Source organism: Dermochelys coriacea, chromosome 8 (genome assembly GCF_009764565.3).
Source record: "Dermochelys coriacea isolate rDerCor1 chromosome 8, rDerCor1.pri.v4, whole genome shotgun sequence".
Lineage (NCBI taxonomy): Eukaryota > Metazoa > Chordata > Testudines > Dermochelyidae > Dermochelys > Dermochelys coriacea.
The window spans coordinates 55,791,818-55,809,856 of NC_050075.1; the positions used below are offsets into that span (position 1 = coordinate 55,791,818).

General features: G+C 37.1%; 1 protein-coding gene across 2 annotated transcripts in view; it reads right to left on the reverse strand.

Moving 5' to 3' along the window:
* Positions 1–3,985: 3,985 nt before the first annotated feature.
* EDEM3 (ER degradation enhancing alpha-mannosidase like protein 3) overlaps positions 3,986–18,039 on the reverse strand; it is a 48,301-nt gene continuing 34,247 nt past the window's right edge. Inside the window, exons 16-20 of one of the 2 annotated variants that reach the window (XM_038413302.2) lie at positions 16,828–16,981; positions 14,004–14,198; positions 12,911–13,076; positions 11,798–11,983; positions 3,986–7,918 (exon numbers count right to left, since the gene is read on the reverse strand). In XM_038413302.2, coding sequence (XP_038269230.1) covers positions 7,512–7,918; positions 11,798–11,983; positions 12,911–13,076; positions 14,004–14,198; positions 16,828–16,981 — 1,108 coding nt within the window. In that variant the 3' untranslated portion in view covers positions 3,986–7,511. Of the gene's footprint in view, positions 7,919–8,091; positions 8,613–11,797; positions 11,984–12,910; positions 13,077–14,003; positions 14,199–16,827; positions 16,982–18,039 lie in introns of those variants that run through there. The other variant, XM_043491148.1, reaches the window with a different exon arrangement.

The following is an 18,039-nucleotide window of genomic DNA, read 5'->3' on the forward strand; positions in this document are numbered from 1 at the left end:
GACTTGACATTTTAGTGAAAGGGGTTCACAGGTTGCTATAGTTTGGGAACCACTGCACTGAAGGGATTGATTTATTGGGTAAAGCCCCGAATGGTTCTGATGTGGCTGTTCAGTACCTCTGTTTGAGGTCTCGCTGTGGCAATGGGTTTTCGCAAAATTAGCCCGTTGTAACTAGTTACACAGAAGAATGACTAGTTTTTAAAAGTTACTGTCTCTTTATGCAGTGTTAATATTTATACAATGGGCAATAATTACTCACTTCATGTGTATAAGGAACTTCTTGTCATTACCGAATCAGTTAAGTTAAATTAAGATATTATTACTGATGAGACATAAAAGATGTTTTAGCTCAGGGGCTCTCAACCTGTCCAGACTACTGTACCCCTTTCAGGATTCTGATTTGAGTTGCGCACTCCAAGTTTCACCTTACTTAAAATCAGACATAAAGTGTCACAGCACACTTACTGAAATATTGCTTACTTTCTCATTTTTACCATATAATTATAAAAATCAATTGGGATGTAAATATTGTACTTTTCAGGGTATAGTATTTAGAGCAGTATAAACAAGTCATTGTCTATGAAATTTTAGTTTGTACTGACTTGGCTGGTGCTTTTTATGTAGCCTGTTGTAAAACAAGGCAAATATCTAGATGGAAGACCTCTGCATACCTCCAGGGCTATGCATACCCCTGGTTTGGGAACCACTAAGAACATAAGAATGGCCCTACTGGGTCAGACCAAAGGTCCATCTAGCCCAGAATCCTGTCTTCCGACAGTGGCCAATGCCAGGTGCCCCAGAGGGAATGAACAGAGCAGGTAATCAAGTGATCCATCCCCATAGCTCATTCCCAGCTTCTGGCAAACAGAGGCTAGGGACACCATTTCTGCCATCCTGACTAATAGCCATTGATGGACCTATCCTCCATGAATTTAGCTAGTGCTTTTTTGAACCCTGTTGTAGTCATGGGCTGCTTTTTAATTCTTTCAATTAAAATTCCATGACTTGAACTTTAAAAGAAGTGGGCTGGGTCATATGGAGCTGTACAGAGAATCAAATTATAGAACTCGTTACAACAGAGTACATGGTTCACTTTGAGTATTGCCTACATATATAGAGTCACATTCCTGAAAGTTTTACTAGCAATCATCCTTGTGGAAGATCTAATTAAATAAAGACAAACAGCCACATGGAATATCAGATTTTGAAGTTATACCTAGAGAGTAATTGTGTGTGAAAGAATGGATGATACTCTGTGTAGCAGCTGTGCATTTCAGCTGGATGATTAGAGCTGGGTAAAAAAATTTCAGTCAATAGTACAGTAGAAATGGAAAATGCATTTTGTGGGGGCTGTGAAACTGTAAAGTCAGATCAAATTTGACAGTTTGGGCCAAAAAAACTTTTCTTGCAAAAGTCTAAACTGTTTAGTTTGACCATTTAGAAACAACATTTCAATCCTTCACTTCACTTTTCATTTTGAAAATTAGCTATATTTAAGCAAACATGACCACCACCCAAAGAGAAATGAAAAACTTAATTCATTCATTCAGTTTTTTTCCATTTCTGGTGTGTTTGATCTGAAATGAAATTTTCAGTTCTGAAACCATTTTTTTTTCATATGAAAACAGATTTTTTTTTTGGAAGGGATTTTGGTTGGTCCCTAAACCGAAAAATTATTTGCTCACTTCTAGGGGCGATTGCTTTGGCTCAGTGGCTTGAGAACTGTGACACTTAATCAGCCCCTTAAATTGTAACATGTCTTGATGCAGTGTTACATAGCTGTGGGTTTATGCCCATAAACTACAAATAAACAAGGGGACTTTTTAATTGAACAAAATCTACTAAAGATAATAGCTCAGTGCACTCTTGACATACAAGCTATGTAGTTTAGGGCAGGTCTACACTTACAGCTGCACCAATGCAACGTTTTAAGTGAAGATGCTCCAATGCTGATGGGAGAGCTTCTCCCCTCACTGTAGTTACTCCACCTACACAAGAGGCAGTAGCTATGTTGACAGGAGATGCCCTTCCACTGACAGCACTGTGGGTTAGCTTGGTAGGGCTGTGGATTTTTCACACCCATGTAGGATATAGTTATACCAATGTAAGTCAGTAGTGTAGACCTAGCCTTAGTCTTTGTTGGGTAATTCTTGTGGTTTGGTTGGGAGGTTGAGACTGTTAGGTCATCTTATCCTCAGGGAACATTGTGCATGAGAACACCCATCAACTTAATAATCTTCTTCTCTGATGTCAATAAAGCAGGATGGAGAGCTATCCTGAAAAGGTTTGTTTCATCAATGGGTTGAGGGGTAGGCTTAAATCTTATAGGTGTGGGTCTATGAACAGATGGAATGGCATGTCATAGCCTCTTGAGAAATCTTGTCACTGAACAGAGTGGAGTCTTGAATGGGAATCTGCAGTAGGCTGGACTGTCAGTAGTAGGAGATGGAACAGCAGCAGACCCAAGCTCAGTCTGGTTGCAGATTGCCCCAGTAGAGAATCTTTCATTTTGCAGCATGGGTTTATCTAGAAGCATTACAGCTTCTTGGTAACTATTGTACTTACAAACCTGCCATGGCTTCAAAGAGCTGCAGGGATTTCAGGTCCAAGTTTTTAAAAAAGTGAGTAGGCTAGGAATATGCTATGCATTAATAGCTTAAGAATAAGCCTTTCTACCTAAAAAGAAAAGGAGTACTTGTGGCACCATAGAGACTTGCAAATTTATTTGAGCATAAGCTTTCGTGAGCTACAGCTCACTTCATCGGATGCATTTGGTGGAAAATACATTTGGTGGTATTTTCCACCAAATGCATCCGATGAAGTGAGCTGTAGCTCACGAAAGCTTATGCTCAAATAAATTTGCAAGTCTCTATGGTGCCACAAGTACTCCTTTTCTTTTTGCGAATACAGACTAACACAGCTGCTACTCTGAAACCTTTCTACCTAGAAACTATTCTTGCTATGTGGAGCAGACTTGTGGGTCATAGTAGATTTGGAATACCCCATGCATCGAAGTCTTTGGCCAGTTTAATAATGATAAGGTACTGTTCAATAAAGGATTGGAGTCACAGCAGCCAAGCAATCAAACAGGCTGAGTTTTCTCTGAACAGCTGCCAGTTTCAAGCATAATGCTGTAGATAGGTAGGTTAAGGATTTCAAGATCTTTCAGGGCTAGTTAAGAGGGGAGATAGTAGCTGAGGTGGTCACTGCATCTTGTGAGGAGGAAGAGGAATAGGTTCCTACTCTCTCGAGGATTTAGTCTTCAGAAAGAAGTGCAGGGCCTATTACCACAGTTGACAGTCAGAATGGACTATTATGAGCATTTGATCTTGCTGTCTGTATAATACAGGCCATAGACTTTTGCCTAGTATTTCGTACATCAAGACCATTGCCTGTGGTGCTAATGTAACCCTAAAGCTTACTTTCCAGAAAGACATCCAATCTTGACTGAGAAGTCTTCATGCAATGGAGACCCCACCACATGTTGTTCCAATGTTTTAATTACCCGCATTTGCTCAAATCAGGCTAGATGTGAGGCTTTTATCTTCTGTAAAGCCTTGCAGGAGACCTGGGTTTGGGAGGTGGGGTGAGTCCCTGCTCCGTCTATGCCAACAAACCACAAGGCTCTTTGCCAAGCACCATAAACAGAGCATCTCCCTGGCACAAGCGAAATTCTGTATGTGTGCGCGCGCACCATAGAAGGGTACCATGTGCAACTTGTTACCTTATTAGTCACACTGTTACTGAGTGTTAGTCCCTCTGGACTGAGACTAAAGCAGTTATTTAAACTGGAAGATGTACAGCTCAATGGTACTAAACAGCTAGAGGAGGTTGCAACTCGTTTCTCTGGCTGCCAGAAGGAAATGAGTGATGGGCCATGACTCCTTGTATATCTTTTGATACCGTGAGTGATGATGCATAAAGCCCCCAAGGTAAAGCTTTCCAGAAAGCGAAGATATGGATCATGCAGGCAATTCTCAAAGAGTTTGACTAGAATATTTACATATTTTATTAAATCTTTACAATCTGCAATTATAATCCAGTACTCAATTATATACAAGGATTATATACATTTTAGCCCAGACTTTTACATCACAGTACACAGTTGCTCTTAGAAATATTGTATACACTTATCACCAGACAGTAAAACCCAACAGTAGTATTACAGCACCTGTTATTAGATATTTCATAAGTTACATCGTAAGAAAATATATGGATGTAAATTGGGCTGGTAAAAAAATCCTATAAAATCCAAACATACATACATTTCATTCACAGAATGTTTTTTCTATGTTCTGACTGAAGCCTTTGCATAAGGTGTCCTGTTAACATTCACTACAATCTCGCCACACACTGTTTCACTGACTAAAGCTAAGCCTTCAGCTAAAACCACGGTGGGAAGAGGAGGAGAAATAATGCTCAGTTTATTTTAAAACTTCATTACGAAACAGTAAGTGTAAAATAGAGAATATTCCTTTAACATCAAAGGAGATATTAATTGGCTACTTTGAATTACATTATGGAATAAGATGTACTAGTTCTAAATAAGAATCCTAAACTCTCAGTGTTCTAGTTAACAAAATAGTACCATCAGAGTAGGGAAATATACACATGATATTGACTTAGTGATGCAAGAGGAATATTCTCTAAGCACAATGGAAGTTCTTAAAAATTTGCAAAGTACACTGTACTCCTTTCCAAAATTATCTTCTGTTCAGTCACACATTCCTTTTGCTTTTTAAAATGGCATTAACATGTTAAAGAAACTTTTATTGTATTTTTAGAGTGATATGAAGAGGTTAAAAAAAGTCTATTTCCATCTGTATTAGGAAAAAGACAGTGAAAAAACCTGAATAAAACTGTCCCCTAATTTATCCTTTTTTTCCCCCAAAGGTCTGCTTTACCTGAATCAGTTCTGTAAACCATGGATCTATGGCCGTCAATCGCTTAAAAAGGTAAAGTTAAAGTTAAACTATCTCAAAAAAAGGGGACAACATTTATCTGAGGTAGACAACCACACAATAGATGCTTCAAAAATTGTATCAAGGGATTCTCTTAACAATCCCTCACTTCAGAGGATGGAATGTGCCTGTGTCAGAACTGTTGTGCTGGTGCTTACACTTAATGTAAGGTTAGTCAGTCATAAATGATTACCTTGTGGTGACAGAGAATTAGAGCATCAACTTCTAATAATGTTTCTAAAGACAAATTTTAGAGTTAAAAACTAAATCACTTTCTGCAGGAAGGAACTGAAAACTTTAGCTGTCATATTAAAAACTGAATTTGACAAAAACCTTTTGCTAATGTAATGACCAGAGGACCACTTTACCTACAATCCTTAAAAATACCTAAATGAAGCTACTTCCATGGTGAGATTAGAGAATATAAACACAGAACCTGTGCAGCTTATTAGTGTAGCCTACATCCAGTAGAGTTAGAATAAAAACCCTCATTAGTGGCACTAGATTCTGACATTTGGAAATATCTAACTCCTTTTTAGAGTTATGATTTCTGAACTATACCACCCTATGGTGCAACTGGTCACTTGCAGCCATATCATCTTTTGCCCAAAAAAACACACCCTGAAGTCACTGGATTCTGTGGCCATACCAGGCATACCTCAATTGCACGAGCTGGGCACCCAAGTTACAAAGGACACTTCAAAGATTTTGAGGAATAATCCCATCCTTTAAAATCAATCCCTCAGGCTAAAATGACAAAGTATTAAGCTTCAGCGCTGTACCAATATATTAAGCCCAAACCTCCATAGTTATTTATTTGTGCAAAGAAATTAAAACTACATTTTAAAAGGACACTTATTCACTAGTTCCCTACTGCTTCACTATCTCAAAGTTAACTACACCTCTATTCAGTTAAATTGTCATTCAATTTCTGTGTAGTATTATGATTGACTAACGTACTCTCAAAAGTACTTGTGCATTTTGATACTCTTGAAAGCAAGTGTCACTGTCAGATTACATGTATACAACATTTGTCTGGGACTTGAAACCGTATATGAATATATGTAAGTACAATACAGTATGGCTGTACTGATTGACATTTGCATATTCGGCACATTTTAATCTCACCAGTAAAATGAAAGGTGCACTTCAGACAGGGATACATCTGCCTGCCGTTATAAAGATTATATATAAATATAAAAACTTTCAGTTTTAGACTGGTGCGTGATCTAGGCAGTGTTAAGTCTCTCTTTGAAAAGGAAAAAAAGATTAAATACTGAATTGAACCCTAATTAACTAAAACCCGTGTCTATATATCATCAACTTAAACTAGATTTTTGGCAGTTTTAATTTGGATACAGTTAAGCTAACTGCTTCTTGTTTGCTTAAACAGATTTGTGGTTTAATTAGAGGATACTTCCAAAAACATGATAAATTAGGAACCAAGGCTTACCTGTATTAAAAAAAAAAACAACAACAACAATCAAACCAGAAGCCACGAAGTATCATATCAATTATTCTTTGACTTCACATCACTAAATTTTGAATTATGGACCCAATAACTAAAGGTAAACAGCTGTACTTCACTATTGATACTGGCTTTCTTGCCCAAAATGTTACAAATTTAAGGCTGACAGATATAGATCTTGTAGAGAAAACAAACTGTCAGATACTCAATAGATGAGAATTTCAATTTTCAGAGAACAATAATAATGCCAAGTTCTGTATCTTAGGGTAGTTTTAAGCTTGAATGTTTTAAGCATGGAAGGCCAAAAAAGGAAAAATTGTATTAAAACGTGTTTTGCCCAATTTACCTTAATTCAAGTAACAATCTTCATAATCACTGTGAACCTCTAGTTAGCAAAGCTTTCTTAATTTTCCTAAGAGAGCTTCCTAATAGAGCACATTACCTTTGGTTTATGCAGCCTCTAGTTTAAATAAGAGCAGAAGAGGAAAAATCCAAGTCGTCTTGGACATTCTTCAAAACAACAGATGGAAGGAGTGATGAGCAACACTGCTATATCTTATTAAGATATAAATGTCAGGACAAATTGAGCTGTTTCTAGCTGTGTTTTAAAGACATTACAGCTGGAAATGTCTCACAGTTGCACCTATTTCTCTCCATAAAGGCCTTATCAGTGAAACTGAACCTTCAACTGGAATAGCCTCTGACTATTGCCTTCAAGTGCAATAACCAACCAACAAGTGGTGCATTAATCCCATTACATTCAACTTCTACCTTTCCAGAGGCCAAGGCAATCTGCTCTCCAGAAGCCTGGAATGCTGAAATCTGATTAATTCCCTGAATGAAACCTCCTGTATTACAGCACCATGCAATAGAGCCATACAAACAGTTCAATTGCACATTCCCATTTCGAAACAGGAAAAATTAAAACCATATAAATTATAACACATGCTGGGTTTCTATTATCCAGGTGAAACCTGGTTGCTCATCACAATACTGAACAATTTCTAATTCTTAGATATTAGGGCCTCATTTTTACCCAACAAATCCACCATTTTGTTTATCCACAAATAAGTTATTAGAAGTCATAGTTCATCCTTTTCCATCATTTCAAATGCTTCTATATCTTCATTCCAATCTGCTAATATGGATTCCATCGGCTGGACTTTATTATCCCAATTAACGTTGGAGCTGGAATCTCTCTCAGTCTGAGATTGTTCCTGAGGCTTGTCATCTAATTCTGTACTTTCTGTCTCTTGAACAATAGCCTCATGGATTTCTGTGATACAGGACTCCTGGTTTGAAATGGAAATGCTATCACTGTCTGCATCAACAGGAGATAATGAATCAAGGTGAGTAACATCAGAACTTTCTTCTCCTTCAGGCTCTTGACTGACCAAGCTGAGGTCCTGAGATGCTGAAGTCTCTTCTGGTCTCTGCTTATGTGAATCATTTTCAGATGACTTCTGGTCCATGTTTTCCATTTCCAGATCTTTATTTAAAAGAAAAAAATTTTGTAAGTACTTTCAAAAGGCAATTGAAATACACTGGGAAATGAACACTTACATTTTATTTTCAATTGTCTCCTGTGATCTTATTCCAGACCTCATGAAGGTTCAGATTTTTATTGTATGGAGAATCTTAGTCCCTCTTGAGTGCTGTGTATTAAGCTTTTTGCAAATACTGTTTAACTATGAAGTTAGTTTATTGTTTAGTCAATTCAGGGTACTAGCATCTGTAGTGGTTCTTCAGGCTTAGCTAGCAATGCTCTTATGTCACTGTTTTCTGCCTCTTAATCATGAGCGTACAGTTCAGCCCACCATGGCTCTTGTATTACGAAACTGGTCTTTAGCGAAGCCCAAAGATCCATGAAAGGTAGTGTGTACAGCCACAAGGTCTTAATCTGATAAACTGGCAAAGCTATGATCTATTCTTTTAAATTTAAATTCAGACATACTAATACATAAAACTGCATCCTATCTTGGCTCCCCATTTCATTAACATTAGAAGGTTCTTCTGGTTCAATTACATAAATATTCAAAACTAAAAAAAACTGACACTGCTAAATAAAGGAAACTTTTCAAGAATGCTAGGTAGTCCAACTGTATACAACTTGATTATTAATATAAGATACTTACTGCTATCAATAATGTAGTTTGGAATCATTTTACCTTTAAATATTGTTGCTGAAATTCCAATGGTAGCACAAGGAGAGGAGAAAGCACATATGCATTAAAAATCCATAACACATAATATCCTCTTGTTTGGTGGAAGTGAAGGATTGGTTTGTTTATACTGCAGTTACCCCAGAAAGGTTTTAATAGCGAAGAACTACTTTGAACAGCTCATCTATTGGTATAAATAGATGGACATCAAGATTCCATGTGAGGAATCCAGAAGTGCTGTAACTTTGTATTTCAGCTTTGTATATATGATGGGGAAAAATGAATGTGCTAATATTAGTTTACTAGAGAAGAAGTAGTTCAAGTTCATATGCTGCTCCCCAAATATCCTGTTTGAAAAAAGCAGTATTACTGGAATTTAAATTCTATCCAGGGGAAAGGTTTCAGAGTAGCAGCCGTGTTCCTCTGTATTCGCAAAAAGAAAAGGAGTACCCGTGGCACCTTAGAGACTAACAAATTTATTAGAGCCTAAGCTTTCGTGAGCTACAGCTCACTTCATCGGATGCATTATCCGATGAAGTGAGCTGTAGCTCACGAAAGCTTATGCTCTAATAAATTTGTTAGTCTCTAAGGTGCCACGGGTACTCCTTTTCTTTATCCAGGGGAAAGTTTGTTAAAAAAGACTCTAGAAATAATGTCCCCCTATGTACGCTGATGGAATGGGTAGAGCCACACAAGCAGGATAATTAATATGTAAAATTACTGGTGCTGGCAACTTTAATCTCATCAGAACGGTCATACTGGATCACAGCTAAGGTCCATCTAGTCCAGTATCCAGTCTTCTGACAGTGGCCAATGCCAGGTGCCCCAGAGGGAATGAACAGAATAGGTAATCATCATGTAATCCATCCATCTGTTTCCAGCAAACAGAGGCTAGGGACATCATCCCTACCATTCTGGCTAATAGCCATTGATGGACCTATCCTCCATGAATTTATCTAGTTCTTTTTTGAACCCTGTTATAGTCTTGACCTTCACAACATTCTCTGGTAAAGAGTTCCACAGCTTGACTTTGCGTTGTGTGAAGAAATACTTCCTTTTGTTTTAAACCTGCTGCCTATTAATTTCATTTGGTGACACCCCCTAGTTCTTGTGTTATGAGGAGTAAATAACACGTCCTTATTTACTTTCTTCACACCAGTCATGATTTTATAGACCTCTATCATTTCCCCCCTCAGTTGTCTCTTTTCCAAGCTGAAAAGTCCCAGTCTTACTAATCGCTCCTCATATGGAAGCTGTTCTATAATCCTAATCATTTTGGTTGCCCTTTCTGAACCTTTTCCAAGTCCAATACATCTTTTTCGAGATGGGGCGACCACATCTGAACGCAGTATTCAAGATGTGGGTGTAAAATGGATTTATATAGAGGCAATATGATATTTTCTGTCCTATTATCCAACCCTTTCTTAATTATTCCCAACATTGTTTATTTTTTGGCTGCTGCACATTGAGTGGATGTTTTCAGAGAACTATCCACAATGAATCCAAGATCACTTTGAGTGGTAAAAGCTAATTTCGATCCCATCATTTTGTACGTATAGGTGGGATTGTTTTCCAATGTGCATTACTTTGCATTTATGAACATTGAATTTCATCTTCCATTTTGTTGCCCAGTCACACAGTTTTGAGAGATCCTCTTGTAGCTCTTCGCAGTCTGCTTGGGACTAACTATCTTGAGTAGTTTTGTATTATCTGCAAATGTTGCCACCTCACTGTTTGTTCCTTTTTCCAGATCATTTATAATATGTTGAATAGGACTGGTCCCAGAACAGACCTCTTGGGGATACTACTATTTACCTCTCTCCATTATGAAAACTGACTGTTTATTCCTATCTTTTAACCAGTTACCAATCCATGAGAGCACCTTTCCTCTTATCCCAGGACTGTTTAAGAGCCTCTGGTGAGGGACCTTGTCAAAGGCTTTCTGAAAATCTAAATATACTATATATCCATTGGATTCCCCTTGTCCTCATGCTTGTTGACCCCCTCAAAGAATTCTAGTAGACTGGAGGGAAATTATGCCTCTTTACAAAAACCATGTTTACTCTTCCCCAACAAATGATGTTCCTCTATGTGTCTGACAATTTTGTGCTTTACTATAGTTTCAACCTGTTTGCCCAGTACTGAAGTGAGGCTTACTGGCCTGTAGTTGCCAGGGTCACCTTTGGAGCCCTTTTAAAAAATTGGCATCACATTAGCTATTCTCCAGTCATTTGGTACAGAAGCTGATTTGAATGATAGTTTATAGATGACAGTTAGTCCTGCAATTTCACATTTGAGTTCCTTCAGAACTCTTGAGTGAATACCATCAGGTCCTGGTGAATTATTACTGTTTAGTTTATCAATTTGTTCAAAAACTACCTCTAATGACACCTCAATCTGGGACAGATTTTATACTATTTTCCTCACTAGGATTTAACTTCCACTTTTTAAAGTATGCCTTTTTCCCCCTCTCACTTCTTTTTACTTTATTGTTTAGCTATGGTGGCTCTTCTTTGGTTCTCTTACTATGGTTTTTAAATTGGGGGTATACACTTAAGTTGAGCCTTTATTATGGTGTCTTTAAAAAGTTTCCATGCAGTTTGCAGGGATTTTACTTTTGGTGCTGTACCTTTTAATTTCTGTTTAACTGACTACCTCATTTTTGTGTAGTTCCCCTTTCTGAAATTAAATCCTCAATGAGAACCACTTCTGCCTAGTCTTTGCAGTGAGAAAAATCAGATCTATCTTTATAGATATGAAGAACATCACTTGGAACTGAGAAGCATCTACAAGTCAGGACCCTGAAACACACACAGCCTAGATATCAAAGAAGAATATGAAAAGCTCTTCCAAGAAAAAAGGGTTTAAGAGGCTTAAATAAAAATAAACCCAACCATGTTGTAGCACTACTAGTCTAATTTGTTACACCAAAATTATAATGTTCACTTTCTCTGTTTGGGACCTTGTGTAAAGTGTTTCAAGTTAAATAGGTTGGACATGTATTGGGAAATTCTAAGAGATGGTTACAGTTTGAATGAAACTAATTCAACAAACTAGAATTATGGAAGTAAAACAGAATTTTCATCCCAATTCACTTATTTTTTTCAGGTAGAAAATAAGAACCATTGTTTGTTTTATATTTTCACATTATGACAACTGAGAGATTATTATTTATCTTTATAAGACACAAATGGCTTTACCCTTACCTCTGTCTTTTGCTTTATCAGAAAGAAGCACTTCTACAGCCTCATATTCTCGGATTGCATCAAGTATAATATTTCCTTCTTTGTTGAACAGGAAGAGCATGGGGATTTTGATATCATCTGTATTCTTTCCATCACCAGCCATTTGGAATAGAGGAGCAGTGTCGCTGCTGCTTCCCTCATTGTCATCTAGCCAATACAAAAAGTCAGAGTAAGCAAGCTTTTCTATTATGTGTATCGTTCAGGATTGATGCTCTCTCATTACACAGGATAAAGGTAGCTTGAATAGCTGGTGTGGGAATTTCAGAGAATGTGCTGTAGTTTAATTAGAATTCCCCAGCTTTACAATTTTCTACCCTTATTTCCTGGTGGAGACAGCAAAGAAGAGGTTTCTGAGTGGACAGAAGCAAGTTAAGTCAAAAGGTGGAATGTATTTCAATTCTATGTGCTTGCCTGAGATGGTGATGAGACTTTGTGGGTGGGAGGAAATATTCTTTGGCATCTCCAGCAGTTTTAATTTTTTATTTTCAATTTGCCTCAAAAGGTGGATGCCTGCCTAGCTGTGGAAAGTCAAGAATAGTGCTGGACCTACAAGGAAAAAACTATTTCACGAGCAGATGCATTCCTGAATGTAAAAGGTCTCAATGTACATCATTTCAGGATTGCTACTAATCAGTTATCTGTTTTCAATACTGAAATCATAGTTACTCAACTTTTAATAAGGAATGTAAATGATGCATTCCTCTAGAACTATTAACTTTCCTGGTCTGTGCTTTCCCAGCTAAGATGATAGAAAGAACAACCATTCTTTCATTTTACAACATTCAGCTGCAAACAAAAGTTAATTTGTAACTTCCAATTTGTCAGAACAAACTCCCTCACTGAATTTCTCCACTAGTAAGTTTCTGTCTGGCTCCATTCTTGTTGGAACAAATGAGGTGTGTATACTTTATCATGCTTGCACACAACAGGATTTCTGTACCTTGTTGTACTGACTGCTTACAAGAACGTAACAGATGCCTGCCAGCCTTGAAAATATGCTTATATATAATCTAAATAATCTTGTGGAAAACACAGATTACAGTTGTACAAAACAAAAAGGATAGTTTTATTTACCAATAACAATGCCCCCTATTGCTCCAGCTTTTTGGATGTTTCGTGCCTTTTCAGCAAACATGCACTGGCCTCTCTGCATCAAAGCAATTTTCTCCTTCACTGATTCAGGATTAGTGATCTCCGAGCATCCATTGTAAGGTTTACTGGTTGCAACAAATCCTCTTGTCTGTTTGAGAGATGTAATGATTTAAAATACTGGAGTCAAACCTGTAAATGTTTCCTACCTTTAATTTTTCCAGTCATCCCAAAAAGATATCCAGTGTTTCCCAGCATACTACAGGACCTTTATCATGGAGTCTTTATTATGACAGATTCTCAAAAAAGCTGTCTAATGAACAATTTTTAAACTAATTTCTTTGAACAGTTTGGACTGATTTGGTTTTCACATAGTACAAACAAAAAGGCTATTATAAGATGCTGGGCCAACATCTGTAACCTTTTAAGTATAGTCAACAAAATACAGAATAATTATGGTTAAGATATCACAAACCATGTGAGAGCACAGATATCCGTAGAACTTTGTTTCATAGCTAGAGTATACCCTGTGGGCTGAAATCCTGCCCCCATTGAAGTTAATGGGAGTTTTGCCATTGACTTCAAAGGGGACAAGTAATTTCTCCCCCTTTTCTCTTTATCTAGAAAGACACTTTCTCTGAACTTCTGATGGGCTAAGGAGAGCCTACTCCTCATTAAACTTTTAAAAACTTTAATTCACAAACGAATGGCAGCCATGCTGAATCCTAGCAGCTTGACAAGCTCTCTTCCCTTACATTAGCCTCTCCCTCTAGGATGCAAGAGTTATATTCCACATATAGCATTCAGAAAAAAACTGGAGCACCTGCATGTGGAGGCTGAATCATGACTGTTGCCTAAGGAAACACAGACTGAACTCTGTGGTGTTTGAGGGAGAAGAATGAATTTTAGATTGTGTGTTTCTAACTATTTTAAATGTCTATTATAAATCTAAGAGCTAGCTAAGTATTAAAATAAATGCAATACTAGAAAATTAAGACCAATGCAACAGAGAAAAAGCACAAATAAATAAAATTCAAGAGCAAATCATATGTTCTAAAGATTTTCACATTATACATACCCCTATGCTGTGTTTGGAGAGGTCCATTCCAAATTGTGCTGGCCCAGCTGTCAATACTACCCTGCCAAAGAATGGGTGGGAAACAATTTGAACAGCACGTGGGGGTAGCTGCTGCTCTTTTTGTTGCTGACTGGATAGTTCAATCATTTCCTGCATGAATCGCAAACCATCTTCAGCATCAAGTGAACTTGCTGCCTAAGGAGTAAAGACATTAGGATAAGTGGCTTCTTAAATATTTTGCAGAACCAAAATTTTACTGCCACTGGCGAATTCCTCAAAAGTCACTGTTGTAGCCAACCTCCTGGAAAAAGCGCTGGCTTCTTCCAGAATCTGCCAGTATTGCCTCCAATCAACCAAGCTGAGAAGGAAAAAGTAATTGAGTGCAGTGCTCTGCATTCTAAAGTAGCTCCCATAACCTTTCTATCAGCTGTTTTGTAGTATTTTATATGTAATTCTTTAACAATTATACTTTAAGAATCTATCAAATCTGTCACAAATTTCATTTTTTCCAAATCTCTGGTTTATACAAGTTTGATTATTTTTAAATTGCAATGGAAGGCTGTTTTTAAACTAATAAACCTTTCCCTGCTATGTCTATTTTCAGATATTTCAGCAGAAAACCTGAAGCCAAATCTAAACAAAATGGGAACTCTTGATCCTCATTGTCCAGTCTGAGAAATGCCAAAGTTCAACAGCCAAGCTATTAAAACCAAAAATTCTTGAACATCTAATTTTTCCTTTATCAGTAACACAGAATTATGTTTATAATAAGATAACTGACAAGTATTCTTTAAAATTTAAACTAAAGAAAAATACTAATGCAATGGATATACAAAAAAAAAGTCAACTTGACCACATATAACAAGTCTAAGGTAAATAAGTAGTGTGTTTTGACTACTGTGTAAAATACATGAATGTGTTATTTTGCTGATCTGGAATTTGTGGTAAATCCATACTTTTAAAGCAGTCTTCAGACAAAATATTGTTTGCACAGAGTCACACTGTTGATGCTTTAACAGAAAAATGTTAATGGGCATGTGAAAGGTAAAAATAAGTTAGAATTATTTCTGTGCCGCACAGTTGGTCAAACAATCACACTAGAAATCCCACCAATTAGAAATTTCTGGATGACACTGAAGACTAGCAGTATGACAAAACCCTAATGTTGGAGTATTTCCAAAGAATATCTGATAATTACAATACTTATGTATTTGTACAGCACCTTTCATGTGCCCTTTAACATTTTTCACTTTACAAAAGTTGGTAATTATTTTGATAGCATTCTGGTTTCTCTCTCTAATCCTGAAAATAAATTTTATGCTCCAGACTTGGGGCTTTTGTGAATTTTGACAAGGCCAAGTATAAGATTATAAACTCTAAATCCATGATACAGCAAGTGCCAAGTATTTCAAAATGTATTTGAAAACATCCATCTTAAATGTAGCCTTGGGCTACTATGATACATTAGGTACACAAACTTAATTTCTAGAGGCCCACTTTAAGAGAAGATTAAATTGATGTCTATTTAATATCAATTATTTATGGCATTTACATCACATTCTATATTAGTGATGCAGGTCTGGGATGCTGAGAGACTTAACTATGAAGTGATCAAGCCAATATTTGTTTTAAATATTACATTCTCTTGCTATAATGAAAAAAATCCATTCACATACATATGTAGTACCAAGACTGTACTGTTTGAAAAAGATTCTTTTGTTCTGTTATATAATAAAACTACACTTAATCTAAATAAAACACTAGAACTTTAGAAATACACATGTAAAATGATTTATTTTATGATCTTGCTATTTGGAGGAATTTTTACCCTAAAGCACGTTTGAACAAACATTTGTAATTTTTTAAGCTAAACTATTCTTTTTTTTCTCCTTTTCTGTGCTATTTTTAGATTTGTTCAAACAAGTGCTCTTTCCTTCAGTCCAGCTTCTCCTTACAATGAGGTCTTAATTAGGGCACCATATCTTCTACAATTCAGGGACTGCCAAATCTGCTGAGGAAACCAGCACAAAATTGTGCCTGACAATCTATGCATTCATTTAAAAAAAAAAAAGTTTATTCTTAATGGCAGCAAAGAAAACTTTCCAAATGTGACCTGTATGCAAACTCATGCAGTGATGTCTGCTTGAATCTGTAGACAGCCTGAAACAATAGTTTAACTTTGCTGGAGGGCTGGTTAACTTATCAGCTGTAGATTCAGACAGTTAACAACTGCATCTCTGATCATGCTAGTAAAGCTTACATGCTTCTCCCACATTCTTCAGGTGCCAAATGTCCAAGCTGCCAAACTCTACAGCTTCCCACGCCGCCAAATTCTACTATGCTGTTATGAGTTTAATGCAAAACTGTAGCACACTGCAAATTAAGTTTATAGACAGCAAAAAACTGCATGTAATACTCAATTAAACAAATGAAGGATTACTGATTGAACTAAATATGAAAATGAATAATACAATAAAAATTCACATTAATTTCTATGGGTGTTGCACTATCCAAGTCTTTTGCTGAAACGTAAATGGAGCACTGGTTGTAACAAGTGGAGATAATGGCACTTAACTGCAAGACAAAGTTAAAGAAAAAGAGGCAAAACACTTAAAGCAGTAGTTTAAAAATGTTATTTTTCTCATGTAGCAACAAAGGAAAGGTAAAAAGGTATGCTGAAAGCTTCTTTTTAAAATTAAGCAATCCAAACTGTGGAAATACAGAGTGAAACCAAGGGATGAAATCTGCTCCTATTGCAGTAAGTGGGAATTTTTCTACTGATTTCAATGGGCCAAGATTTCTACAAAATATATGTGGGTCTTACTTGAATTGCATGCTGCACTAATTGTACTCTTCCATCTTTGAGGTGAATCAAACTGACTCCCATCTTCTTCAGTATCTCCAAATGCTCAGGGTTACTGGCCATGAAATCCCTGGCTCTCAGGGGTGGTTTTGGTCCACTCCCAAAACTCTCTTCTCTGCCAAAGAGGGTAAGGATCAAAGTTTCATATGGGTACATTTGTTAAAAAAAAAATATCTAACAGTTTTACACGAGAGGTGTGCAAAGCTAGAAACATAACATACACAAAGCCATCAAAACCATAGGCACCGACCCCATGGGTGCTCCAGGGCTGGAGCACTCACCAGCAGCCAAGCTCCCCTCCCCCTCCCAAGCGCCACACATCCCCACTCCTCCTAGCGTTTCTCGCCCAGCCACTGCTAAACCGCTGTTTGGCAGCATCAGGGGGAGGCAGAAGAATGTGACATGCTCCAGGGAGGGGGCGGGGATTTGAGGAAGGAGTTGGAATATTGGCAGGGAGGGTAGGGATGGGAAGGGGCGGGGCCTCATGGACAGGGTGGAGTGGGGGTGGGGCCTGGGGCAGAGGGGGAAATCAAGCAACCACGTGAAAGAGCGGAAGTCAGTGCCTATGATCAGAACCCATTCCTATCTTCTAATGTATGAGCATCCCACTGGAGTATCTCAAGCTGAAAATTAAAATTCTAGCAAACAAAACTCTTGGTAAAATGTTACCCTAAAATTATAATTGTTTTAAAAAGCTGTGAACTTCCCCAACAATTTTCTAGTGCAATGTTGATAATGTAAAACTGATATATCAGCAATCTGATTAAAGTGTGAGCCAGCACTCTTCAATATCATTTCTAAATGTTCAGCATTTTGGTAATAAATGAAAATAAATTTGAATAAAACCAGAAAAGCCAGTTTTCCTAACAGACTGAGCATCAGATGCATATAATGCAACTGTTACTCAGCCCACTTAATTTTCACCTGCATAAATATTACAGACATCATATAAAGGCAGATATTTTCCAAATTTTACAGAACCACCTAAAATAAAATACAAGATTATCTATAGCAGCATTAATAAAATAAAGTCAAGAAAAAGGGGTTATTCAGTTGACTATAGAAATGAAACTTATTTTTCTTATTTATTCTCAGTGATTTCAGATCTTCTTTGCTCTGTTTACAAATTGATTTTTTTTTTTTTTCTAATTGACACTGCTGCAATCCCAAATT